Below are 27,713 nucleotides of genomic sequence, written 5' to 3'. Positions count from 1 at the left end.
CTAGCAACACAGTAAAATAGAAAATACTTAACCCTATTTGAACGATAATCAAAATAATTATTTTTTCTTTAGGAAAAACTGAGTTTTTGGTTTCAGATTTCCACCAGAACAAATAGCTGAAAATCGACCTTTAGTTTCTAATCGAATTAAGTCAAACTTGTAGGCAAATAGTTTTATAAGCTATAAAACTGGAACAAATTTATATAGGAGGGGACCAAAAACTTAGTATTTGGAAAATGGTTTTATTTAGCAAATAGAAATATCATGTTTAGCGAATAGTTAAGATTTTATGTTTTGTAAATTTCTAGTTTTCTAGGGAGACCCTGGGACTAAATCTCCATTGCCATCCCCGAAGGGCGCTTATCGCATTTACTGACATGCCTCCCCCCAATATTATATTAATTCTTATGTATTTCAGCTGCAGTGCAACAATAGTTATGATTCCTTTTACTTATAAAAAGTTCTATTTTTCACCCAATTAAGCCAAAATTCACTGCCAAAAAAGGAAAAATAAGGGGGATTTTCAAGCAAACCAAAAGATTGATAGACTTTTGAATTTTGCTTTTAGCTGACTCTGCAAATTTTGGTTCTGACTTTTCCTTATCTTCTCCGACTCAGAAGAGTAAAATATCGTAAATAAATTAGACTTAGAATCTTTCAGAAGATTGATTTTGAATTGAAAATCCCTGACGTAAAGTCCCTGACTCAGTAAAATAATTTAAACTCAAATTTTTCAGAAGCTCAATTTTCAAATTTAAAATCCCTGGCATAGAAGAACAAAATGCCATAAATAAATAAAACTCAAAAGCTTTCAGAGGCCTGAATTTTAATACTTTGAGTACAGTCCTTTGAATGATGACTTTGATCACTGCATCACTTTAGTCACTACATGATGGCTTCGATCTTATGAAGACCTCTCTAAAGTCACCCTTATACAAAATAGTCTTTCTATTCTATGAAGTAATCAAAGGGATAACTGTATTTCGCTTTAGAAATTAGGCGACAGACGTAAGCCAGTGAAATTAAAACACACTTTTTCTGTGTGGAATTATATCCCAAAAATCAATTAAATTCTTGATTAGACAGGGGATCCCTTATAACTGAATATAAGTTTCATCTTCCCAAAATTCTGTCTTCCATGACTCCCTAATAGGTTTGATTCAGACTGGACATTCTCTTCAGGTAGATGCGCTACACAAAAAAAACTTGCAATCCTTCGAGTCATTTGAATTAAATTAAATCATTGAATTAAAATGGAATAGTTGTGGGCATCAAGTCATGGCAAATTGAAGAAAAAGCTAAGACTGATAGTCCACTTGAGTGAGAGGCAATTCTGGCATTAATCGTCCCTAATTAGGATTGTATAAAAATTATGTTAGTTAATTTGTTAATAGATTTTTCTATCTATTATCCGTAATCAGGTGAATTTATTAATTAAATTAATTAATGAAAAGATTGTTTGTATTTAAAAAAAAACTATCCTTTGTGCCATTTAAACCAACTTTTTGGACCAACAGATAATAAAGTAGAATTTATTAGTTAAATTTATTAATGAAAGGATTGTTTGTATTTAAAAAAAAGAAAAAAAGAAAAAAAATTACAATCCTTCGAGCCATTTGGACCAATTTTTTGGACCAACAGATAATGAAGTAGAATATATTAATTAAATTAATTAATGAAAGGAGTGTCTGTATTAAAAAAAAAAAAAAAAAAAAAAAAAAAAATACAATCCTTCGAGCCATTTGGACCAACTTTTTTGGACAAACAGATAATGAAGTAGAATTTATCAATTAAATTAATTAATGAAAGGATTGTTTTTATTTAAAAAAAATGAAATCCTTTGTGCCATTGGGACCACTATCGTCATCAAATTTGGCTTCTTTGAAAAAATCGAATCGTATTTTTGGCAATGTACTAGTAGTAATCTATAAGAAAACGACCATTGGTTATCAATAAAAGAAGATAAACTTGTAATTTCTGTATGTATTGTCAGCAGATTTCAAAGAAATTGGAAAATCTACTGTCCTATTTGTCGTCTCAATGACATGATGTATTTTCTATTTTTTTAGTGGAGAGATGAAAATGTAAATCAGCCTTGAGTGTTAAACCTGACGGAAAATATATTTCAGAATGTTTGTGAAAGCTTCATTCAATTTAGGTCCTATTAATATTTAAAGTTATTACGAAAAAGCAGCCATCAGCAGGAACTAGACCCAAGATCACCAGGATACAAACCCGACAGTGTAACAAACCCACTCGTTTTGTCTGTTCAAGTACCAAGGGCAGTAAATATATATATATATATATATATATATATATATATATATATATATATATATATATATATATATATATATATATATATATATATATATATATATTCATAACCATACATACTCGTGTCTCAAAAAGTTAAGAAAAAACCAGGAATTCAGTTTCTATTGAAAAATACCTCCGTATTCAGTTATGTAGTTTTTGGTTCTAGCGGGCATCGAATTTATAAAAGAAGATAAGTAGGGCTTACAAAAAAAAGTGGGTTAAAGTGGGTTACGTTTTTGTTTACAAAAATACATGGAAGAATATTCAAACAGTACTAGTCAATATAATTGGAAAAACAACATTATTAGAAGAAATATTCTTCTAGATAGTAACTAAATTCTGATGTGTCAAGCTTGCATTAATTTGAAACGTTCTGGAGCGCTCTATGTTTAAAAAAAGTGTTTTTATTTCCAGTTAAGTGTCATATTAATTGCAAATTATTACAAATTATCCTACTTTACGCATGGATGATTAATTTGGTCTGAACAGGGGAAATCTACCCTCGGTTTCATGCCAAAAAAAATTGAAGTAAAGTAAGCCACCACCAACTAGTGGCTTAGTTGTGGGGGAGAGAGTGATATCTATCCCCGGACTCAGGTCCTGGAGGATGCCAAATTGTGAAAATCCAAGCTAAATCTCTGCCACCAACTCATAAACTCAAACGTTTTATGGAGTTTCGAAGCTGGAGAGTATAAAGAAAAATAAAATCAACAATCAGACCATATGCAGTAAAATAAAAATACAAGCATGAATACTGGCCGAAATACACAGACCTAAATTATTCTTATAATACTTTATTACCTTCCTTCAAAATATCACAAATTTCAACATAAACAAGCAAACTAAAATCTTAAATTTTTTAAACCTTGAGGAAATTACAAAATATCTCAATTTGGGACTTGAAAATATTTAAAAAAAATACACATACACCCACTAGATTCAAATACAAAAATCTCCCAATAAAGGAAAATAACGGCAGGAAATGGCTGCGCCACAAAGAAACAAACAAATGGCTGCGCCACAAACAAAGGGACAGCTTGTAAATATAGCGACTCAAAAACTGTTTGTGCTTTTCAGTACCTCAAAATTCCAGACAGGAGAGCTGATCAGGTTCTTAATAGATGGGGTTCTTCGTAAGTGTGATTGGCTTGTTAAAATGCGTCAGGGACATAAACAAATAGATATAAAGCATTTTTTTTTACTACGGGGTTATATGGATGTAACCCCTCTGTTTATCTGAGGTTCAATTTTAAAAGAATCTGTTTTTTATGCTGATAAGCGTGTCAGGTATCTATTTGCATGCTCTCATTAAAAAAAAAAAAGAAAAACCTTAATCAGAACTGGAGAATCCCTGTCACTCCTATGATAGAAGTTTTGAAGCACTGCGGCTATAGTATATCGAAAAATATCATGTGACAATTTTTTTTTTGATGGTCTGCTCCGTAGAACTAAAGACCAAGGCACAGTGTGATTTTACTAATACTGAAATTCAGCCCGTTCCGAATCCCGATACTAACTGATGCTATTGGTCAGATTTTACTCTTTGCAATGAATTATTCAAACACTGAAATCAACTTATAACGTAATTATCCCTTTTTTGTTGTTATCTCAGGTCTCACAGAGTTTTTTCTTCTCTTATCGCACAAATGTACTGGAGATTTGACGAGGTTTAGTAACCCCTTCTGATATTATGCTTCCTTTTTATTCTACTTTTCGAATATTATGAATTTTTTGTTTGAGTTTTTTTTTCATTTCTGGGTAAGGTTCAGATATTGGCCAGCCTCAAAACTCAGAAAATTTTCTGAGTTTTCAGTATGAAAAATTTCTACTATCTCCATCTTAACTAAGTTCATCGACAGAGTTTCAGTTTTGCCTCGATCCACTTCCGGGGGCTAGTTAAATCATTATTTTGAATGGGTTGAGTTTCAACTAATTCCAGGAATTAATACTAGCAAAATTTTGGTATTATTAAACTCTCAGGTAAAATGGGCCTTAAGCAAGATATATTGGTTGGCTAAGTAAATGTTAATAATTTTTTTTTGTATATTCATTGAAAAATTACTTTTGGTGTTTTTAATGAAACACAAAATTGTTCCCTCTTATTTTTTTAAAAATACATTTGCCCCCTCCCCCTCTACATTTTAATGAATTAGGGCCGAGAACTCTCCCTTCTTAGTTGGTTATCATGATACTTAGAAGTTTCCTTTATGAAAAAATTCTGTACATCTCAATGGTTATTTTACGCGCAGAGGCATGGTAGCAGGGAAGCAGATTTTTTTATGGCATTTTGTTGGTGTTTTTTGGATGCCTTAAAAAGTATTCTTTTTACAAACAAATCCGACCTTACTAAAAGTAAAAAAAAGAGAAGAAAACTAGACTTAAATTTTGAGGTTTCTTGTCCCAGAGTAGCTCTATATCAATACTCTATATCAGAGTATATAGATCTATATCTATATCAGAGTAGCTCTATATCAATACTCTATATACTCTATACCTATATCAACTCTATATCAACGCTGCAGATCAACTTGAAACACTTTCTTAACAGAAGTCATCCTTGAAAATCCATCTATTAATTCAATAGACATAGCTCTAGAAAAAAAAACTGTAAAAAAGTTGACAAGGGGCATATCAGGCCCTAATTTTTCAATGGCCCTGTGTTATAAAAGCTGTCAAAAAAGAACCCAAATGAGTGCTTTTAAGGAATTTTGCTGTATCCTAGCATAGTATTCCACCTTACCACTAGCTTTTGTGATGTGACTGACAGTATACCAGAGCTTAATACTCTGACAATATCCCACTGCAAAGTGAGAGGATTTTTTTCGGGGATTTTGTACAAAAGGTCTTTTTTTTTACAAAACAAAAACTTTAAACACTCATCAAAAATTTGTTTATGTCCATTTTTGTTACGTTTTTATGACACGGACAAACATTATAGGGGAGGGGGTTACTCTCTAAGCCCCCAATAAAAAAAAACAATAAAAAACTATTGCAAATAAAAAAAAACTATTATGTTTAGATATTTTTAAATCGCTGCTATGGAAGATTAATAAACTATTTAAAAGCATCTAAAAGTTTATTTGTTCACTTGCCAAATTGACGTAATTCTTTTTAATGTTGTTTAACAACCTGAGACTGCAGTATAATTTTGTAGTGAAACGAACCGTTTCTTATTGCTGCTATTATAAAATGGGTGTTCCTTCTAGGTGTTGAAAGGCATGACCTATTGCTTATGCAACAAGTTCTTCAAGTTTATTATTGAAATACTTGTCCATATTGGTTCCAAAAATTCATTGAAAGCTCTAGGAAGAATTCTTTTAGCCAAATTCTTTTAATTAAAGTTTAAGGTGAAATCAATCACGGAACTAATTAGTTTTGAAATTAAAACAAATGCAGCTGGAGTTGGTAAAACATAATTGAACGCCAGCATGCCGAAGTCTTCAAATAACAAAAGCAACAAACAGATCCTGATTGGTTGACCTGGAATTGAATTGCTTTTGCGGATTTTGCCAATGAGTAGGACAGTGCGTTATGCACTTTATTAAAATAGTTGAGTTCTACAAAATGTTATTCATGAAACAGTTTTTGATGACGTACTGCAAGTAAAGAGTGACCTTTCCGATACTTACCAAAGCTCAAAAAAGTTGGAGTTTGGAAGCTTCAATGTTTAAATATTTAGAATTCGTTAAGTTTAAAGCTACCCATCAAATGATATTAGCAGAAAAAAGTTTGTATAATTTCAGAAAAGTGGGAAAAGACCCTCAAAAAGGGATTATATATTAATGAAAATTCTTCCAGCAACTTTTGACTGTCCAGGAGCTCCTTAATATAAATTTTCAGCTCCTACTAGACAGTCAAGGCTGGACTGTGTTAAATCAGTGACCGAAGAATTCTCCCGGACAGGACCAGAAAATTAAGAAGAATCGCTCATTCCATATAGTACACAATAGAATTCACAAATAAATCTCCAAAGAAAAGTAGAAAAATAGAAAAAAAAAATTAGACTTGAATTTGCAAAAATTCTGTTCAAGACTATTTTAGGCTTTTCAAAAGACACACTAGGAAATCAACCCATTCATGCAAATTATTGGTTTTAAATGGTACAGTTTATCATTGAATGGCAATAGTTCTGTTCTATGGCAATAGTTCTGACGGTCCAGTTATGAAGCTGGTGGTATGTCTTGTTCATGGTATTTTATACCTTTAGTGTCTGATTGGAGTTAACTCTTTAATATTCTTAGTTCCAATTTTTTTGTATTGCTGCTTATTGTGCCCACCCAGGGCCGTAACATGTTTTTTCTTTGGGGACGGGGGCGGGGTTTACAAAGAACTTTAAAACGCATCAAAAAGGTGCTTATGTATTTTATTACGTTTCTACGAGTCGTACATATATTTCGAGGGTTGGGTGAAACCCCCTGACCCCTCCCTTGAATGCAGGTACTCATCTTAGCCTATATTATTTTCTTTTACTGTTAATATCTGACAAGGGTGGGAGATAGAAGTTAATTGTCATGTCACGTCTTGTCAGGTTATCTTATCATGAACACACCTTGTAATACGTTAGCGAAGTTTTTGATGAGACAGAAATTTTGTTCGAAGTAATTTTAGAACCTCAAAAAATATCTTTTTTTTATGCGTCTGAAAAAAATTGTGTAAACGCCATCATTTAGGCCCAGGAACCAACTGATAAACTTTAAAAGAAAGGTTGGTACAATGTAACCTTTTGCATTCGAAATTGAGAGCAGATACAGGCTTGCATGATTGAAGGATTATGTGTCCTTTTTTTCTTGTATCCCAATAAAACTGTGGTCACAAGGACTATCACAATCGAATTGACGATCAAAACATTTTGAAAGGAAGCTTTTAATTGCTAGTTCAGACGTGAGGGCTCATATCCAATTTTTCTTAGAGGGCGAACAAAAATTATAATCCAAAATTCTCTAAGGTTCAGTTTTAGAGTTCTTAGAGCGAAAAGGCCCAACTAATTACTAAAAAACATCAGTTATTCCAAACGGTTTGGAACTTCTAAGTATCATTATCTGACACATGGAACAACGTACATTTTTGGCAAAGAATATTAGTGTGCCCGGTAATAGGCCAAACACCTGGCTGTTTCTTATCGATTTGAAACTTTAAGGCATAAATCTCCAGATCAAGAGTAGCCTAGTGTAGAAAAACTGTTTTAGAGGCATGGTCTTCTCTAAAATGAAATCCAAAAAGGGCAAAACACTTCTTAGTTTAATCAGTTAAGAACCTATATGCTAAAGTTCCTGAGTTAAGACGACTCCAATGCAAAAGAAAAAAGTATTCGTTCCATAAAAAAGAGGTTCGGCAAACTATGTTTTTTTCTGAATTGCTTAGAATTTAAAGCAGCAAGTCTGTGCGCCGAGTGGGCCCTAACAGAAGAAAAATTTAGTTTAGGGGCAAGCTCTCTGAAAATTGGGCATAAGAAATGACACAAGTCCTTTTTACAGATTGGCTTGAAACCTTCAATGATTCATTGCTGAGCTAAAGAAACCACACTCTATTGTTGGGATGGGATTGGGGAATTTTATAGAGACCTAGAATAGACCAATAAACTTTTTCTCTTTAGTTAATTTGAAATTTACGGCCGTGGGTCCGTGACCTAGGAAAACCTATAGTAAAACCAATATGCTAGGGTAAGTGGGGCCCAGAAGAAGGCTAAAAAACTCTTTTTCTGAACACAGAATTAGAAAGCCAAATAAATGTAGAGGCACCTAAGAGGGCAAGGAGGAGGTGGGAGTGGGATTGGTTTCCCTCTTCAAAATCCCCGCAATATACCTTGAAAGTTTCGACCTAATAACCACAACCGTTCCTCAGATACTGCTGATATTCCCTTTTGAGAACCAGCAAGCAAAAAGTGTGTTTTCATTGTGTTCAGAATCACTTTTAACATTTCCTTAAAGTTTCACCTTAATGCCCTAATCCTTTTTAGAGACCCAGGATCAAACATGCCCTCATTTACCAATATAAAAGCTTATATGTTGACAATGGGCAACTTCTATAACTTACAACCTTTGTCCCAAGGGCTATGGGGGATTTTGTCAACCCTCAAGGCATATTTATTTGATCTTAGGTGCACTTTGAACAAAATGGCTATCTCAAAACTTTCATTTGATGTATTTAGGGAAAAGAGGGTATTGAGAGAAAGGCCGGTTGTCCTCCGATCACTTTTGACTCTTAAAAGGGGCACTAGAACTTTTAATTCCCAATCAGATTAGCGCCCTGTGAAGTTTTAAGACCACCCCTTCCAAATGAAGTGACATGGGAAAAATAGTAATGATTGGCAACATTGAAGCCTTAAGATCCTTTTTTATAGGCAACGCTATAGTGTTTCATCTGGTTAAAGCTATAGAATTTCCCATTGGCGAAAAGGTAGCTAAAATGTTCAGTCTGCAATAGGTCTTTTGCCATTTATTAAATAAAAAACTAGTTTTTTTTAACTGAAAGTAAGGAGCGACATTAAAACTTAAAACGAACAGAAATTGCTCCGTATATGAAATGGTTAGTCCCCTGCGCAATCCCTCGTTCTTTACGCTAAAGTTTTTAATTGTTTTAAAAGGTAGACTTGTGGCAAAGAGTCAAACTTTAGCGTAAAGAGCGACGGATTGCGCAGGGGACAACCCATTTCATATACGGCCAATTCTTTAAGAATGACCCCTGAATCAGATAGGCCGTAGAATAAATAGTTTGAATTACTAAAAATACTTTAGCACAAAGAGCGAGGTATTTATCTCCTCCTAAATACCTCGCTCTTTATGCTAAAGTATTTTTAGAACCCCTCATATGCGTAATAATCTTTGTTCGTTTTAAGTTTTAATGCTACTCCTTACTTTCAATTGAAAAAACTTTTTCATGTTTATTTTTTCATTATTTTTTTTTTATAGTAATGCTAGAAAATCCTGCGCCCTTTTCATTGAATTTCTCTTCCCCCCTGACAAATTTCTCCAAGGAAAGATCCTGTCACATAGCCCCCTCCCCTCCATCCCTCCCCCAAACCAAAAAAAATCCCCCTGAAAACGTCTGTACACTTCCCAATAACCATTACTGTATTTAAACACTGGTCAAAGTTTGTAACTTGCAGCCGCTCCCCCAGGGACTTTGGGGGGAGTAAGTCATCCCTAAAGACATAGTTATTATGGTTTTCGACTATGCGGAACAAAATGGCTGTCTCAAAATTTTGATCCGTTGACTTTGGGAAAAAATGAGCGTGGGAGGGGGCCTAGGTGCCCTCCAATTTTTTGGTCACTTAAAAAGGGGACTAAAACTTTTAATTTCCGTTAGAATGAGCCCTCTTGCGACATTCTAGGACCACTTGGTCGATACGATGACCCTTGGGGAAAAAAAAACAAAACAACAAACACGCACTCGTGATCTGTCTTACGATGAATGCGATGGTGTGATTTTTGTTAAGATTCTATGACTTTTAGAGGATGTTTCCCCTTATTTTCCAAAATAAGGCAAATTTTCTCAGGCTCATAACTTTTGATGACAAAGACTAAATTTGATGAAACTTATATATTTAAAATCAGCATGAAAATCTGATTCTTTTGATGTATCTTTTAGCATCGAAATTTTGTTTTTTAGAGTTTCGTTTACTATTGAGCCGGGTCGCTCCCTACTACAGTTCGTTACCACGAACTGTTTGAAAAAGCAAACAATGCGTGTAAAGGTTGCGAAATAAAAATAGATTTTTGATTTCAATATTAAATATATAAGATCGTCAGCTAAGGGTAATATAGGACACTTTATTAGTTCTAGCGTGATTAAAGTTCTTGGGGCTTGACAATAAAAATGAAAATGTCATTGGGCAGAAATGTAGAATCAGATGAATAAACGTAATGAAAAATATAACCATAACTTTGTCTATGCTCAAAATATTGTTGAGGGCAAAAGATAGAACAGGAAGAATTGGTTTTTGAGGGGAGGAGTTGATTGAGGCCTGGAACGGGAAACTCCCCCTTCCCAATGCAGTTTATTTCCTGGCAATCACCAAAATTATTTACCAGGTATCGTTAAATTTAAAAGTGGTTAAATTCTTAAGTGCTAAAAGTAAAATATATGTTGTCATATTGAATATCAATGGCTATAGTAGTGAGTTGTGTTTAACTGTTTTTTCCAATTCCCTTTCTTTTGCTTGTCATGTGCATCTGATTAAAAACTAAGGAATCAGTATCCAAGTCACGATATGCCTTTTTATTATTTATATTGTAAAATTTTTAATTTTGCTCTCACTGTACTTAAAATTTGGATGAGCAGACTGAACAGCTTTACTTATAACTATACAAAATTGTAAAACTGTTGCATGTACCTCAATCTTTTAAAGTATTAGTTAATCTAAAGAACTTATTCAATAAAAAATGAAAAAGAAATATTTTACAGATCCAATTCATGAACAACAAAATGGATATAGTACGGCCACCAGAACCTTCAGTGTGGGATAGTTGGCATCGTCAGCTTCTTGAAGAACGAAAGAGGCTGTTAGAGCAGCAAAATTCAAAGCTGGGCTGTGAAAAACCAAAACTAGGATTTTCTATTGACTCTATTGTCGGCGAAGTTCTGCCACTTATTTCAAAAAAGCCGGACTTAATTCCTCACCAAGAAGAGAGTAGAAAACGACAAAGATCCCTCTCTCCGGTGCCACCTAGACCTGAAGCGAATCATTCACCTCCAAAGCAATCGACACCACCCCTGCAGCAAAAAATGCAAATGCCACGGTCAGACATCTCACCACCACAGCCACAAGTGTCGAATCCTTATATGGACGCGTTAAATGGTTTAAGGTCGTTTTTTCCTCATGAGATGGTCCAATCTCAAATGCCATTAATGAGACCACCCATTCCTATGATGCCTGGACCATCTTTACCACAATTCCTGCCTGGAGTTCCTCCCCCTGGCTTCCCTCCACATTTGCCAAGAGAAGCGTTCGCCAATCCCTTATACCCTTGGCTACTAGCACGGCAAAGGTTTCTTCACGTTAGATTTCCAGGTGAGTTTCATTCAAGTCAATTAATATTAAAGAATTTAGTTATTCTGTATATGATCCACATGTAGAATTTGGAGCTTTTGCTCTTCTGATCCATTAATAAGGTATATTTCAAATTGGGCCTACCAAATTTGTTTTATGTTTTCGCATGTAACTGATTTTCGCATCAGGATTTAACTACACCAAACAATAGTAGGTAACTTTTAAGTAATTGCTCCTATTTTCTGGAAAGGAATTGTTCTATCAAAGCCATCTTTTGACCGCTTATTCTGCAAGTGAAGGTTGAGCTGAAAAGAGAAAGAGGGTTTAATTTCCAATAGTTCCTTGGTAAAAACGATGGTTGATTTTCATTGGTCTAGTACTGTGACGTATTTTCATATCTTGTACAACCTTGTCAATTGTAATAGCCTTGAAGTTGCATAACCTTGGTTTTTTAAAATTTTATTGGCTTACTAATAAAAATTTTAAGCCAGTAATAGAACATCAAGCTGTTTGGCCACGAAATTTCTTTTTATTACAATACTTTCTTCTTCTTCTTCTCCCTCTCTCTTTCTCTCTCTCACTCTCTCTCTCACTCTCTCTCTCACTCTCTCTCTCTCTCTCTCTCTCTCTCTCCTCTACCTCTCTCTCTCTCTTCTACCTCTCTCTCCTCTCTCTCTCTACCTCTCTCTCTCCCTCTCTCTCTCTCTCTCTCCTCTCTCTCTCTCTCTCTCTCTCTCTCTCTCTCTCTCTCTCGCTCCTCTCTCCTCTCTCTCTCTCTCTCTCTCTCTCCTCTCTCTCTCTCTCTCTCTCTCTCTCTCTCTCTCTCTCTCTCTCTCTCTCTCTCTCTCTCTCTCTCTCTCTCTCTCTCTCTCCTCTCTCTCTCTCTCTCTCTCTCTCTCTCCCTGTGGTTCAATCGAAGCCAAAAATCTATAAGCAGTTATTTTAATGACATTTTGGATTCTAACGATGAGCTTGTCACCTTGATGTATATCAGAGAAAATTATGATCTTTGGGGACCATTCATTGTATATGGCATTCGTTTATGTTTATAAACGATTAACATTAACTCATGATATTATGTGGTAGGATACCAATTCTATCCTTCATGACCCAAAATAATTGTTTCAAAATTAACCAATTATCATCAAGCTAGTTGATGTTTAATGTATTTTGAAATTGGTTGATGTTTAGTTGATGTTTAATGTAAGTTCAAAATTAGAAATTTTGAACTTTCAAAATTTCTAATTTTGAAAGTTCTTGTTAATCTTTTAAAACTAAAGTCAAAATCTTTTCCTTACCGACATCCACCGATATGGACACCATATAATAGGTACCTTGTAAAAAAAAACTGTTGATAATCTTTTTTGGAGGGGGGGTATAGAATGTATTTTTCAATTTCAATGCTTGCACAAATTTGTCGTTATTCATTGGAAATAGCAAAAAAAGGGCATTTTCAATAAAATAATCCCATAAAGGTACGTTTTAAATCTTTGGGGGGGGGGAATCCAAAAGGGTACATCCTCTTTTCCGATCTACATTTCTGCCATTTTTCCTTCTCTCAAGAAAAACGGTCACTTCGTCTAATGCAATAATTGTCATGGAAATAAACTGTGATTTGGCTGTATTATTCCGTAGGTTACTTCTCCGGCAAGGGCTTTATCCTAAGCTGTCAAGTTCGTCAACATTACCAATTAAGTCATGGATCATACACATCAGCGGAAGAGGCAATTTCTTCCCACGCATGAAGATGCATAATCTACTGACTCGACAATCATTTCGACAGCCATAAAAGAGCATCTCGTTGTAGAGATCCAATCATTGAGCTATTTGTTCGGAAATATATGCTAATATAAATGATGAAGTTTGGCTGTACAAGAAAGAAAATCAGATAAATTGGCTTATTAATTTATTTCCTCTGTTAAAGTCAATTGGGATATTAATTACGTCCTTGCTCTATCCATGTTGAAGTATTAGCTAAATGTTGGCGACCGTAAGATGATATGATCAATACATCTTATTATAGTTCGGATATGCCAAGACTACCGCTTTATGCCCAGTAGTCATTGCCTGTGCTAGTAAATTGTGCAGATTCTAAACCGCGGTGAGGTCATAAATCAGCACTGCTAGTTCTTGGGATTTTTCCCAGGAATTTGATACTTCAGGCCTAAGCTAGGGATTTTAGAAAGCAATACTATCCTAGACTATGTCTCATTATTGTGTATGTCTTATTGTTGTTTAGCATCTTTGAATTTTGTGCACTATTGGAGATTTTCCGCAGGTGAATTTCCTGAATGCCCCTAATGTCTTTTAATTTATTTAAACATTCACTAAAACTTTCCCTTAAATTTTGGACTTAGTACCCTTAGCCCTATCTGTGGTATTGCATATACATCATTTTGACAATCTGTCTGCATGTATTATATTGTAATTTAGTTCAAAATCCCTGTTAATCTTCCCTGAAACTAACAATTTAATACCCTTAGTCAGTTTCTGAGATAATGCAGATTTATGTATATATGTCTTTGGGTTTATTCCAATATCCCCCCTCAGCATCCCCTTAAAGTTTCAACTTAATACTCTTAGCCAGTCTTGAGATATTGTAGACACATTCCTTTGACAACCTGGAAAATCAGAGTCTCTTATCATTTATTTCAAAATCCTCCTAAACAACCCAAAACTAAGAGCTTAGTACCCTAAGTCGTTTTTATGATATTGCAGGTACGTCGTTGCCTTCCGATTTGGTTCAATTTTCTGTGATGTTTTCAATTTGATATTCTTAATTGCTCCTGAGATATGCACCCCCTCCCCTTTCCATTATAAAGCCTTGCCCCATGACCTATGGGGTCAAATTGTCCTATGAGGTACATTTATTCGATCTTTCGGCTATCTTGAATAAAATGACTATCTCAAAATTTGGATTGAACGTCTTTGAAGCTTAAGGCTGAGTAGCATCAAGGGCAAGAGGTGAAGGATAGTGGCCTTTCATTTGTCTTAATTCCTGGAAAGAGCATTAGAACTTTCAATTTCTAATCGATTGACCCATTCCAAAAATTTTACGACCACCCCTTGCACATGAATTGGCTGTGGGAAAAAAGAACAATACGTTGAAGGTATGCGTCTCTTTTCTATTCGTAACACCAGAGCGTTGCCTCTGATACTTTTGACGAGTTTGAAGTACCCTGATGATGGCCAGCGCAGGACTGGTAGGAACTATTTCTTGAAGATAATATCGGTTGAAACTTCAATAGCTAAACTTGAGCATGTATTTCAATCAAGGTGCATCACCTTTGTGTAAAGAGGTCTGTAGGGAGAGAAACAGGGGGTGTTGGAGGAATCAAGGGCTGACCTCGGTTCTCCAGGCACAGCAATAAAAAAATTATTGTATGATTCCAGTTCAAACAAGGTCAAACCTGCCTGTCTTTCTGCATCAAAGTTGGAGTAGAGAGGAGCTTACACTGCAAAAACGTTTTAGGGGAACAGAGTACAGAGACATGAACTGTTTTGACGAGAAGAGGGAGAACGGTCCCAAAACCCAATTTTCCTTCCAACCATAGTGATTGAAAGTAGTAACATGAATATGGTTCAGGCAGATTACTGTATGCCTATATTTCAACTAAAATATTTATACTAGAGGTAGAGGGAGGACTCTTAGTGGGGCCATCGAACCTTGTTTTTTTCTCTACTCTTAATAATCAAAAATCTTTAATGATTCTTATTCAACAAGGTGCAACATGACTACCTCCCTGCTATAAATTTGGTGAATAGAGGGCAGAGAGGGCAAAGAAGGTGCAATATGAATAACTTTTTCTTCCCAAGAAATGATGGGGGAAATGAGAAGGAGTGGGGCTGTAAAGGCCAATAGCCCGGTTTGGTCTTCCAATCATACAGATTGGAAATCCTTGCTTTATTCCACCTCAACCAAAGTATAATATGCCTATTTTTCTACAGAAACCTAGGAGTTAGAGAACAAAGGGGTAGGAGGGTTTCATGGCCCAATTTGGCTCTCCCATAATAAGGATTGAAAATAATCTCTTGATTCTGTATGAAACATGGTGTAATGCCAATTTTCAAGGAATGGCGATGAAGATATGGCAAATTAAATGAAAATTTTGGATTCAATTTGCTTATCCTTACTGTCATATGCACCCTCTACTTTATTTTAATAAAAATTATATTTCAAAATTACAAACGTTTCAAAATTACAAAACAATTATAACCGTTAGATTTTTTTTTCAAATTTTACACCCCTAAAATTTCTGCACCCGGAGTAAGTGCCCCCTCTGTCCTCCTCCCTAAGACCACCTCTGAAGTCTTGTGAAAAAAAGTTAAGCATTGCAATGACAAAAAGGTCAGCCTATTATTATCACAAAAGTTCAACTTCTAAATTGTTTGTCAGCGTCTGTTGGAGGAAGACTTCATTTTTGGCTCTTCGCTATTGGCTAAACGCTGTAGTTTTCAAATCTTCGAAACTTTTAAAATTGTGTATAGAAGAGCCGTTTCTTCTAAAAGAAAACTAATGTTACATTTAGTAATGTCAGCCTCAAAATAAGCTGTTCTTTTTATTCTGTAGTCTCTGACACCTAATCAGTGCTATTACTTCTAAAAATGCACAATAATGCCTTGTTACTTTGACCAAAAGCGTATACTAATTATCTATTTCCGATTAGTTGGGGATAACAATGATTCGTTTTTCCAGAAATGGATATACTTATCTCAAATGCAAACCAGAATTGGCAATATAAGCTTAGAGTAAATCTATAACCCTTCTGTCCTTTTTTCGCACATGTTATGTGATTCGAGCTTACAAGCCGTATTAAACTTAATACTTCTTAACTGCAAGTTACGATTAATAGGTAAAATATCCACCAGAAATCAGGAGCCCATCATCGGCAAAGATAACCATGTTTTAACAGCCGATTGTTATCCAGAAACATAAAACCTACACGAACTCTGATACTTTAAAACTAGAGAATGGTGATTACATGAAAAAGCAAACATTGCAATTTGAAAATTTCCAACGTAACACATCATGTCTGATGCTGTGAAATAATCTTAAAAACTTAGTGTAATGATCTAAGTACGAGCTGTTTTCCACTTTGTAGTTGCTACCCCAACTGACATAGTCGAACTTCCTTTTTTATAAATTGTGTCCCTATTTTCTAATGGCAAGCTTCGATCAAGCAAAATACTATTCAGGAAAGGCAGATTCTACTTGAAATAAATTTGAATTTACTGACAACAACTTTAATCAAGTGCTTTGAGTAAAATTTAAATAGGCCCTAAATTTTTTTAAGTTCACGGCGCCATGTATAATTAAATATTTGTTTTTCCGCTAGTCTTTTATCGAGGTTTTCAGATGGCTATTGATTCTTTTTGTGAAATAGTCAACAGAGTAATTTTAAGGGATCACTTCTTCAGTAAGATCGAGGTGCTATTTTAGATGACACTGTTTTTCAAATACTCTGTTCTCGAATCCTCAGCCTGAAGATAATTCGACCAAGCATCGTGTGTCTGACTTGTTGGTTTGACAGTTGTGGTCATAATACGATAAAACTCTAGAAAGGGAGGTGAATGAGGGTACTTATAGAAAAGAACAATAGACGCTGTATTAAACCTTTCGCTAATAGACTGGAAAGAGTTGTGGGTAATGACTAAACCTGTCCTATTATCCCTAATTGTGGTCTTTTGGTGTAATACCAGCAGCTTTCTAGGAGCATCAGTAAACAACAGGAATTCATAATCGACACTGGGTCTGATTTGAGACATCTTATAGTTCTTGAAGAGGGTTGAAAACTTTCTGGCTAAAACGGGCCTTGCTAATCTAACTTCTAACTTATTCTGTAGAAAAAATATTTTGGCTGCGAGGTGTAGTTGAAGGGGAAATTGGCTCACTTTTGTTCCCCATTTACACCCATTGCAAAACACTTCAGGATTCCAGTTCAATTAAGCTGCAACAGACCAACATTTCTGCTTAAAGCCAAAAGTATGGTGGAAGGACACTTCCACCAGTGTGGTAGAAGGTTAACGGTAATTGTATGATTCTGCTTCAATTAAGGTGTGACATGTCCAGATTTCGGCTTTAAAGTTGGTGTTAATAGAGGTCGGAAGTTTTGTAGAGACATACAAAACTATTTTCCCATGTTTTCAAGGTATTACCTTTCTGATTCCTTGCTTAAGAAAAGCCAAAGAGTTAATTTTTCTTGTTTAAAATTTAACAATCAAGAGCTGACCCATCTTAGTTCACGGTTAGTGGAGCATTTGTGGAGTGTATTTCAAGTTGAATCTGATTTAGATTCTCTTTTTGATTTGTTTCATCATTCATTGAAAGAAGTTATCTTGGATACATGTGATGTGTCCCAGTCAAATCTAACATGAAAAAGAACAGTCTTATTAAATCTTTGGATGACTCCTGGACTCCTCCTTAAGCTGAAAGAGGAAAAATAACCTTTAGAAGATTGCTCTTCAAGTGAATATTGAGTTAAACATCTCACAGCTTATAGGAGTGTTTAAAATTCGTTCTGTCGAAGCTAAATCAATTTTCTATATTGGAAAATTATCTAAGAAAACATTAGGAAGACATTGTAAGTAATCAATTCTATCGTCAAACCATCTTCTTTTCCTTCTTCTGTCCCTTGAAATGTTTTTTTTTTGTCTGGTGATATTTTCAAATTTCTGGTAAGCTGAATTTTCAAGATGCGTTTACTTCTTATTTTGCTAACATTGGCAAAACTTCGACCTCTTGCATAAGTCCTCTTTCTTTTCCACCTGATTTTGGTTCTGGTCTTGGACCTACTATTCTTAGATTAATGGCTTTAGAACATGAAGGTGAAGTTGGCAGAATCGTCAATGATTGGAGTGGTTCGTCATTTTCTGCACCAGCCTGTGTTCCTACTAAAGTGGTCAGGTTCATAATTCATGTCATCGTTCCTTCCCTAGTGACGCTTGTCAATGCTTTACTTGAAAATGGCTTATTGCCAAGTGCTTTTAAGCATGCTCGTGTTATTAATCCTTTTAAAGCTATACCATGAAGAAATAGTGCAAATTATCGTCTCATTTCTCTTTTTTCAGTGTTTAATATAATTTTGGAAAAGGCTATGCATTCTCGACTTCTAGATATTCTTAATTCTAAGCTTTTCTCTCAAGTTTTTTCACTTTAGTTTTAAGACAAAAATTGAGAATATATGTAGAATTCTCGCCAATTATTTACATTCAGCTTTTGACTCTGGTATGAGACCTACTGCTCTATTTCATGGTGTATGAAAACCCGTCGATTCATTACATATATGATTTCTTCAGAAATTTTTCACATTGCTATAAGACGTAGTGCTTATTTTGGTTTCTTTTATATTTATCTGGTCGAGTGATCTGGGTTGATCCACTCCTTTGTAACCCTTCTGTAACAGAACTTGGCGTTCCACAAGGATCTGTCGTTGAACCAAAACTCTTTATATCTTAATAACTTTATTAATGAGGGTGCAAATTCATAACCTACGATTTGCTGTCGCCTCTGTAAACCATTATCTAGCAACAGCTTTGACAAGAGCTAATCCTTTCTCGATGCATTGATTGCTTCTCTTGATCACAGTGCTCTTGGAACAGCCGGTAGAGCTCAGTATAATCTTTGTTCAAAGACATCAGCCTTTTTTGAAACAATTATCCAATAGTTTGATGCAAATGATATTGCATTAAACGTTGTAAGTCATGCCTTCTTGTTTTCTCAAGAGTCTCAAAGCTTGCCCTGACTGTATTCCATTCTCAGGCATTGTGCTGAAATGAAGATTTTTGAAATCAGTATCATGCTGACCTGACTTGGATGAAAGTCTCCAGAAGTCTAGGGTCATATGCTTCCTATTGTCCTGTTATTTGTATGTAAGCCTTTTCCTTGTCACTCAGGCCATTTTCAAAGCCTTACGATAAGAGAAAGATTATTATTCATGAAAGTATCCGTTCTTCATTTAAAGCTTTGCTTGATTTGAAATCTCTTTATAGTTTACGTGTGCCTCTTTTACTCTTATATAATTGCATTCAATAATTTACTTTTCCCTTTACTTTTACTTTTCTCCAATTTATTTTTTGTAAACCCTGCCTAGCTTGTGTGGGGATTATTGAGGTAAGAGATTTCTTTCTCTTTTCATTGAATGTCTTTGTAGCTGACGAGGGGGGGGGGTCCCTTCCTTACGACTCTAATGCCTTGATAGCTTCTCTTTTTTAGATCCTTGAAGGTGTGAAAGTGTTTTATTTTGGTTTCTCTCTTGTCGTTCCTGGCAATGAAAATGTTTTGCTGGTGAATTTTTGTTGTATTTTGTGTTTCTCTCTTACCGTTCCTGGCTTTGAAAATGTTTTGCTTGTGAATTTGTTTATTTTTGTTTCGTTTTTTTAGTTCTTGGATTTGAGAATGTTTTTCTGTTGAATTTGTTTTATTTTTGTTTCTCTCTTTTCGCTCCTGGCAATAAAAATCCTTTGCTGTTGAGTTTGTTTTAATTTTGTTTCTTTCTTTTCGTTCCTGGCTTTGAAAATGTTTTGCCGGTGAATTTTTTTTTTCTCTTTTCGTTCCTAGTTTTGAAAATGTTTTGCTGGTGAATTTGTTTATTTTTGTTTCTGTCTTGTCGTTCCTGGCAATGAAAATGTTTTGCTGTTGAAATTGTTTTATTTTGTTTCTCTCTTTTCGTTCCTGGCTTTGAAAATGTTTTGCTGGTGAATTTGTTTTATTTTTATTTCCCTCTTTTCGTTCCTGGCTTTGAACATATTTTGCTGGTGAATTTTTTTTTATTTTCATTTCTCTCTATTCGGTCCTGGCTTTGAAAATGTTTTGTTGGTGATTTTGTTTTATTTTTGTTTCTCTTTTTTGTTCCCGGCTTTAAAAAGGTTTTGCCGGTGAATTTGTTTTAGTTTTGTTTCTCTGTTTTTTTTTCCTGGCTTTGAAAATGTTTTGCTCTTGAAGTTGTTTTTATTTTGTTTATCTCTTTTCGTTCCTGGCTTTGAAAATGCTTTGCTGGTGAATTTGTTTTATTTTTTTTTCTCTTTTGTTCCTGCCTTTGGAGCGTTATGGGGGAGACTATGTTGAAGTGTTTTTGTTTTGCATTTACTATTGAATAAACTCTGAAGCTCTGAAAGGAACGAAAGGCGCACATTGTTGGCCGTGGTGCAGGACAACAAATCTCTCGACAAACTGGTTGTTTGCCACAGCGGCAGACTAGGGCGTAGTAGATAAAGAAGAGAAATAAAATTTTTATTGATGCGCGTGAGATTGGCCCGGAAGCTTGATAATAGTAAATTGAATAGGGAACAGATCATTTATGTATATATTGATAAAATAAATAAGAAATCCGAATAATCCAGAAAAACACTCCTATGAAAATTATGAACGCAGAGCAGTTAAAAAGTGTTTAATATAAAATGCAAAATACAGGCATTTCCTAGAAAAATCTCATAAAGAAATTTACATGCTTCTTTGTATAAATTTCAAGTCTACACCAATTTATAGAAGATGATGTTTAGATCTGTTAACCCCTTTTCTAAAATGTTTTGTATCCCCGAAAAGTCGTATCATTTTATTTTTTTAGCACCATGTGTAATGTTTCACCATATTTTGCACCGCAGATAATTGATTTTTTTTTGCAACTCTCCAAAGATGCAAGGATAAATACCCCATGGACTCTTTTTGTCACAAGTTTCTGACTTTTCAAGGGAAAGTTTAGGAGAGATTCAAAGTTAAACGCATATTTTCCACGGGGAGAATTTTCTAAGGGGATGGAAGTTTCCAGGAGGTAAACTTTTCAGGGGAAATTTTACACTTAGAGAATTCACCAGAATTCTTATACGAAATTTCTTTATATGTTTTGCTTTCTCTTTGCTGGCTGAATTTTATTTTATATTTCTTTATATTATATAAGAAATATTTCTTTATATGTTTTGCTTTCTCTTTGCTGACTGAAGGTAATTGTTCTGGGTAACTTTTCACCGGGATTGAATTGTAGAGAGGATATTTCCATGGGGAGAGGAATTTTTTTTGCGGAGGTGGATCCAGGTATCCTAGCGTTATTTAAAAAACTGATCAGAAATTATATTTTAGAAAAAAACAAGTTTTTTCACCCCAAAGTAAGAAGCAAGATTAAAAATTAAAACTAACAGAAATTATTACATAAATGATGGGGGGTTCATCCCTCCTCAACGCCTTGCTTTTTATGCTAAAGTTTAAATTTTGTCCCAATTCTTTGAAAACTTTTTTGAAGTACCAAAAAACTTTAGCATGAAGAGCGAGGCGTTGAGGGGGGGGGCTCATAGTTAAACGTAAGTTAAACGTATATTTTGCACGGGGAAAATTTTTCTAAGGGGATGGATGTTTACAGGGGGTGATCTTTTCAGGGAAAATTGTACAGAGTATATTTTGATGGGGAGGGGGAGTTTTCCCCCAGGTTGTTGGTTGCTATGTAAGAAAAGTTCAGAAATTAAATTTTAAAAAACAAGTTTTCCACCTCACAGTAAGAAGCAAGATTACAACTTAAAACGAACAGAAATTATTACGTAAATGGGGGAGGGTTAACCCTTCCCAACGCCTTGCTCTTTATGCTAAAATTTAAATTTTGTTCCAATTTTTTAAAAACGAATCCTGAAAGACAAGGGTTGTTTAGTTAGAACAATAAGTAACTTTTTAAAGTACCGAACAACTTTAGAGTGAAGAGCGAGGCTCTGAGGAGGGGGGACCCCCTTATATACACAGTAATTTCTGTTTGTATTAAGTTTTAATATTGCTTCTTACTTTGAGCTGAAAAACTTGTTTTGTTTAATTTGGGGTTAAAATCAAATAAAATAAAGTTAAAATTGATTTTATGGCCAGTATAAGACAATTGAGAGCTTTATGAGTTTTTCTTTTATTTTCTGCAAGCCGCTTAAGGGTTTTTCTGTTTGTATCCTTGTTTTATTGCTTCTAATTTACGTTTTCAGTAAAACACTTGATTCCCAGCCCCAGAATTCTACGAATATAGGGAAATATTTTAAGCAAGTTTTTTTGAATAGCTTTTCAAAAATATGCTGCCTAAACCCCGAAGTAGTAATTTTTGTTTCTTTTAAGTTTTAAGTTCGCTCTGTACTTTCTTCCGGAATTTTTTTTTTCACTTTTAATACTGTACAATACGACAAAAAGTAGTCAATGTTGTCTGAAAGACCCTTCCACCCGCCAGCAGATGCATCGCTAAGCAGAGACAAAGCGAGAACCCTCATGTTTTGCTTTTTTTTTGTATTCCCACGAATGCACAAAAATCGACCAGTCAATAGCAAAAACTTAAGACAGGGACCCTAATGATGTAAGATTGTGTACTGAAACACCTTCTTAATTAGCTATGAAGGTATAATTGATGAGGTAAATAGTTGAAGTTTTTGCTCACAGTTTGTGCGAAGGTTTTCCACAATCAGCGTTTGTAAGAAATAACCATATTTACTATATCTCTTCAGTGCTAATCTGTGGGACTGGTAATCGAACACAACGTCTGTATATGCTTATTAAGGGAAAAGCTGTTTTCTAGGTGATGAATGAAGATGAATTTGAAGAGCGTAAAATAATAATTAAACGCCAAGTCAAACGGAAATCTAGTAACAAGAGACAGAACAAACAGTATTTTTTGCTATATAGTTAAGACTTATGGCAAGAAATATAATTGATGACTTAAGAATTATGACAAGAAATATAATTGACGACTATAGACTGAGGAATGTTGTTAAGTGTCAAGTATTATGTCATTGGTTAACAACTTATTTCACCAACAGGACTAGTTTTTACGAGTTTAAAGTAACAGATTTTGAAGACATTTGACGGTAGATGTGTATATTAAAATTTGGTTTTCTTTCAAAAGTGTACTGCATCACGGAAATTGATGTCAGATTTTGGACACATTTTCATTTTTATTTCCCACTATAGAGATTTCAAATTACCATCTCTTTTGCATAAAAGTCACTAGACTGACTTAAGAAGGTAAAAACTAGTTTTTGGAGAATGACTTGAAGATTGGTTGCTCTGCAATCATTGTCGACAAAACATATAGAATATAAAAATAAAAAATAAAAATAAAAAAGAACAAAAACTAAGCGTCAGAAAAAGAAAATCCATCTCTGCATTTATATACCTTTTCTGACACCAGGGTTTATTTGTTATCAGCCTAAATGCTCCTTACGCAAAACTAATTTAAAAACAAAGTTTTTCTGAGCGAACCGAAATTATTACTTCACAGCCTTTATAACATATATCGATAAAACCAGTGCAAATAAACCAACTGGGGATATTTCCCCATGTTTGCAGGGTTATAGAAAACTAGCAGTTTACTGAAACCACAAAACAATATAGGAGTTTTGGTACAGTAAAAGCAAACCATTTAAGGACACTATTAACAGTAGAAAAATAAGGCATTTTAGGATTGTTCCTTTTTTCATTTAATTTGACATCAGTTCTGCACAATGAGCTCAGTCCAACGATTGCCTCTCTTTTTGGATATGAAAATGACATTTTAAGATTATTTTGTAAACAAGTTCGAAGTAAAGTAATCTTGCTCGGAATACAGACTCACTTTAGAATTTGCCTCATAACTCGAAATTCTTCGTTGTATAGAGAGAAATAACCGGATTTCCAGATTTCAAAAAATGGTCCATTTGTTCTTTATTCCGAATAATATTACGTGAGACCAAGATGACTGAAACTAACTGATATCACAGCTCTTGTAAGACTATGAAAAGCGTTATAGATTTGTTTGTTGTTGTGAGGCTATGTACTCAGGTCTTACTCCTAAATCAATATCCTTGTTTTTTATGCTTGGCTTTTGTGTTTTCAGTAAAGTGCTAGTTTTCTATAATCCTACAAACATCAACGGGGAAGTATCACCAGTTGGTTTATTTGGAATTTATTTACACTAGTTAGATAGGCTGTGAAATAACAATTTTTGTTTGCTTTAAGTTTCAACTTCGCTCTTTACTTTTCTCAGAAAAAATTTGTTGTTTTTTTTAAGTTTTTTGCCCTTTTTTAATAAAAAATCATATAGAATGCAAAAAATAATGATTGAAAAAAATACCCGATATCAATACGCCCGATACCGATACGCACGATACCAATACGTCCGGTGCCGATAGTGCGATATCGATATGTCCGATACTGCTACACTTGATACCAATTACAGCCCTTTCCCCAGGGACTAAGGAGGGTAATAGCATCCCCAAAAGCATATTTATTGGACCTTTGAACTATGTTGAACAAAGTGGCTATCTCAAATCTTGGTCGTACCACTTTTGGAGGGGGGAGAAGAGGGATGGGAGCTAGCTACCCTCCAATGTTTTTAGTCACTTAAAAAGGGCACTAGCAATTTTAGTTTTCCGTTAAAACGAGCAATTAAACATCTCTCTATGATGTTCTGGTAATTCTCTAGCCCTGCCAATGTTGGAGTAGCCTGCTGGTAAGCATATGATTTATGAAACTTATCAAGGGGACTGGGAGGGGGAGTACACGAGATGGGTTGTTTATGCCTCCAGTTAAGGGCTTAGGACCATAATTATTACAATGGTACCGTTTTATACTTCCAAGCACCAAATATGCCATTTTTAGTGCTATATGGCACTAACGGATGGTAAAATTGATAAAAAGCACGTAGATATGAGCAATAGCTTTAAAATAAGCAATTAAATATATCTTTTAGAAGTTCTGGTAGCCCACTAGCCCCAGATTTTCCACTTGAGACATGGGAACAAAACTGCCGTTTCTAGTGCCATTTGGCACTTTCAGATAGTGGAGTTTATATAAAGAACGTAGATATGAGCAATAGCTTTTATATGAGCTACTAAACTTCTGTCTAAGATGTTCTGGTAGACCGCTAGCCCAACCCCTACAGAAATGGCTGAAAAAAATACTCTTTTAGTGCCATGGTACACTTGCAGATAATGGAATTTATAAAAAGCAGGTAGTTATGAGAAATAGCTAAATGAGCTATCAAATATCTCTCTTTGATATTCTGGTAACCCACTAGTCCTGAAAAAAAGGAGACACGGCAATGTTGATTCCAATGATGCACTTTTTGTTTTGATCAGACGCCTTTTTCTAGGGGTTTTAGGTTTTTTTTTCTTAAATTACCATAGATTTCTTTTCGCCATTAAATAAAAAAAAACAAGTTTTTTTTAACTGAAAGTAAGGAGCGACTTTAAAACTTAAAAAGAACAGAAATTACTTTGTATATGAAAGGGGCTGCTTCCTCATCGACGCCCCACTCTTTACGCTAAAGTTTGACTCTTTCTCTCAATTCTTCTTTTTAAAACAGTAAAAAAACTTTAGCGTAAAGAGCGGGGCGTTGATGAGGAAGCAGTCCCTTTCATATACGAATTAATTTCTGTTCGTTTTAAGTTTTAATGTCGCTCCTTACTTTCAGTTAAAAAAACTTGTTTTTTTTATTTAATTTCTGAACGTTTTTGAATCAATGCATGTTTTGATTTTGGCTCTCCGCAGAGGAATAATTAAAACGAAATTTGAATATTTTTTTTTTTTTTTGGCTAAATGGCTTTCTCATAATTTTGATCGAATGATTTTGAGAAAAAAAGAGCGGGGGAGGAAGTCTAGTTGCCCTCCGATTTTCGGTTAATTAAAAAGGCAACTAGAACTTTTAATTTTTTACGAATCTTTTTATCAGTAAGAGATATACGTAACTTATAAATTAGCCTACGTAAAGAACTTTTGTATTCTCATGTTTCTATTACATATATGAGGGGGTTCGCCCCCTTGTCAGTACCTCGCTCTTTACACTAAAGCTTAAATTTTGTCCCAATTCATTAAGAATGACCCCTGAATCACAAAAGCCGCAGAATAAATATTTGAAATTACTAAAAATACTTTAGCGTAAAGAGCGAGGTATTAGGAGGAGGTGAGCCCCTCATATGGGTAATAATTTCTGTTCGTTTTAATTTTTAATGCTGCTTTTACTTCCAGCTGAAAAAAACTTTTTCATATTTATTTTTTCATTGTTTTTTTTTTAAGTAATGCTAGTAAATCCTGCAATCCCTTCATGGAATTTTTTTCCCCCATGACAAATTCCTCGATGGAAAGCTCCCCCAGCATATCCCCCTCTTCTTAACCCCTGCCTCCAACCAAAAAATCCTCCTGAAAACGCCTGTACACTTCCCAATAACAATTACTATATGTAAGCACTAGTCAAAGTTTGTAGCTTGTAGCCCCTCCCACGGGGACTGTGGGGGAGTAAGTCGTCCCCAAAGACATAGTTATAAGGTTTTTCGACTACACTGAATAAAACGGCTATCTCAGAATTTTGATCCGTTGACTTTGGGAAAATAATTAGCGTGGGAGGGGGCCTGGGTGCCCTCCAATTTTTTTGGTCACTTAAAAAGGGCACTAGAAATTTTCATTTCCGTTAGAATGAGCCCTCTCGCAACATTCTAGGACAAGTGGGTCGATACGATCACCCCTGGGGAAAAAAAAACAACAAAAAAACAAACAAATAAACACGCATCCGTGATCTGCCTTCTGGCAAAAAATACAAAATTCCACATTTTTGTAGATAGGAGCTTGAAACTTCTTCAGTAGGGTTCTTTGATACGCTGAATATGATGGTGTGATTTTCGTTTCTATGACTTTTAGGGGGTGTTTCCCCCTATTTTCTAAAATAACGCAAATTTTCTCAGGCTCTTAACTTTTGATGGGTAAGACTAAACTTGATGAAACTTATATATTTAAAATCAGCATTAAAATGCGATTCTTTTGATGTAGCTATTGGAATAAAATTTCAGTTTTTTAGAGTTTTGGTTACTATTGAGCCGGGTCGCTCCTTACTATCCCCGACTTTAATAAAAGTAGGATAATTCTAAATTGCCCGTTTTATATTTGTTACCTGTGCAAGAAGAAGTAGAATAAACTGACCAGACATTTAGCATTTGTATTGTTTATATCCCTCCATGTCCCCGTGACTCGTTGACGAAAGTATATTGCTGCATAAGTGAAATTACAAATAAAAGTTAAGTTTTAATATCGCTGTCTAAAATCTAGTAGTTTCTTTTTAATTTAAAACGGTTCTGAGTCTGCATTTTGGCTATACCAGCCTGAGCTATTTTTTCTAAATCCAAAATAAAATTGATGTGATGTATTTTGAATCTGGAGACTGGGAATGATGAAGGTGAAGAAAAGATGTTGGGTATCAAAAAGATTGATCAAGTAGATATATTCACTTACCCAGTCAGCATTATTAGTAAGGATGGTGGATGCAGTGATAAAAGTAGAATAGCCGAGGCCATGGTATTTTTTTTTATTTATTTTTTTTACAAAGGAAAAAAATGGAAGAATAGGAAGATAAGCCTGTGAACCTGTGAGGCCTGTGAAGATTAGAGCATTGAAAGCCAAAGTAATGATTGTGGTCATGTATGGATCTGTAAC

The 27,713-nt window shown here is 34.8% G+C and overlaps 1 protein-coding gene across 1 annotated transcript in view; it reads left to right on the top strand.

The window, feature by feature from the left end:
- The window catches only part of LOC136027561 (homeobox protein EMX1-like), a 50,498-nt gene that overhangs the window by 5,601 nt on the left and 17,184 nt on the right, over positions 1–27,713 (top strand). Inside the window, exon 2 of the mRNA XM_065704930.1 lies at positions 10,723–11,329. Within this exon, the coding sequence (XP_065561002.1) occupies positions 10,732–11,329 (598 nt within the window). The 5' untranslated portion in view covers positions 10,723–10,731. The remainder of the gene's footprint in view (positions 1–10,722; positions 11,330–27,713) is intronic.

The sequence above is a fragment of the Artemia franciscana genome, chromosome 5 (assembly GCF_032884065.1).
Source record: "Artemia franciscana chromosome 5, ASM3288406v1, whole genome shotgun sequence".
Taxonomy (NCBI): domain Eukaryota; kingdom Metazoa; phylum Arthropoda; class Branchiopoda; order Anostraca; family Artemiidae; genus Artemia; species Artemia franciscana.
The sequence above is the reverse complement of the archived record's forward strand: the minus strand, read 5'-3'. Positions and strand labels throughout refer to the sequence as shown.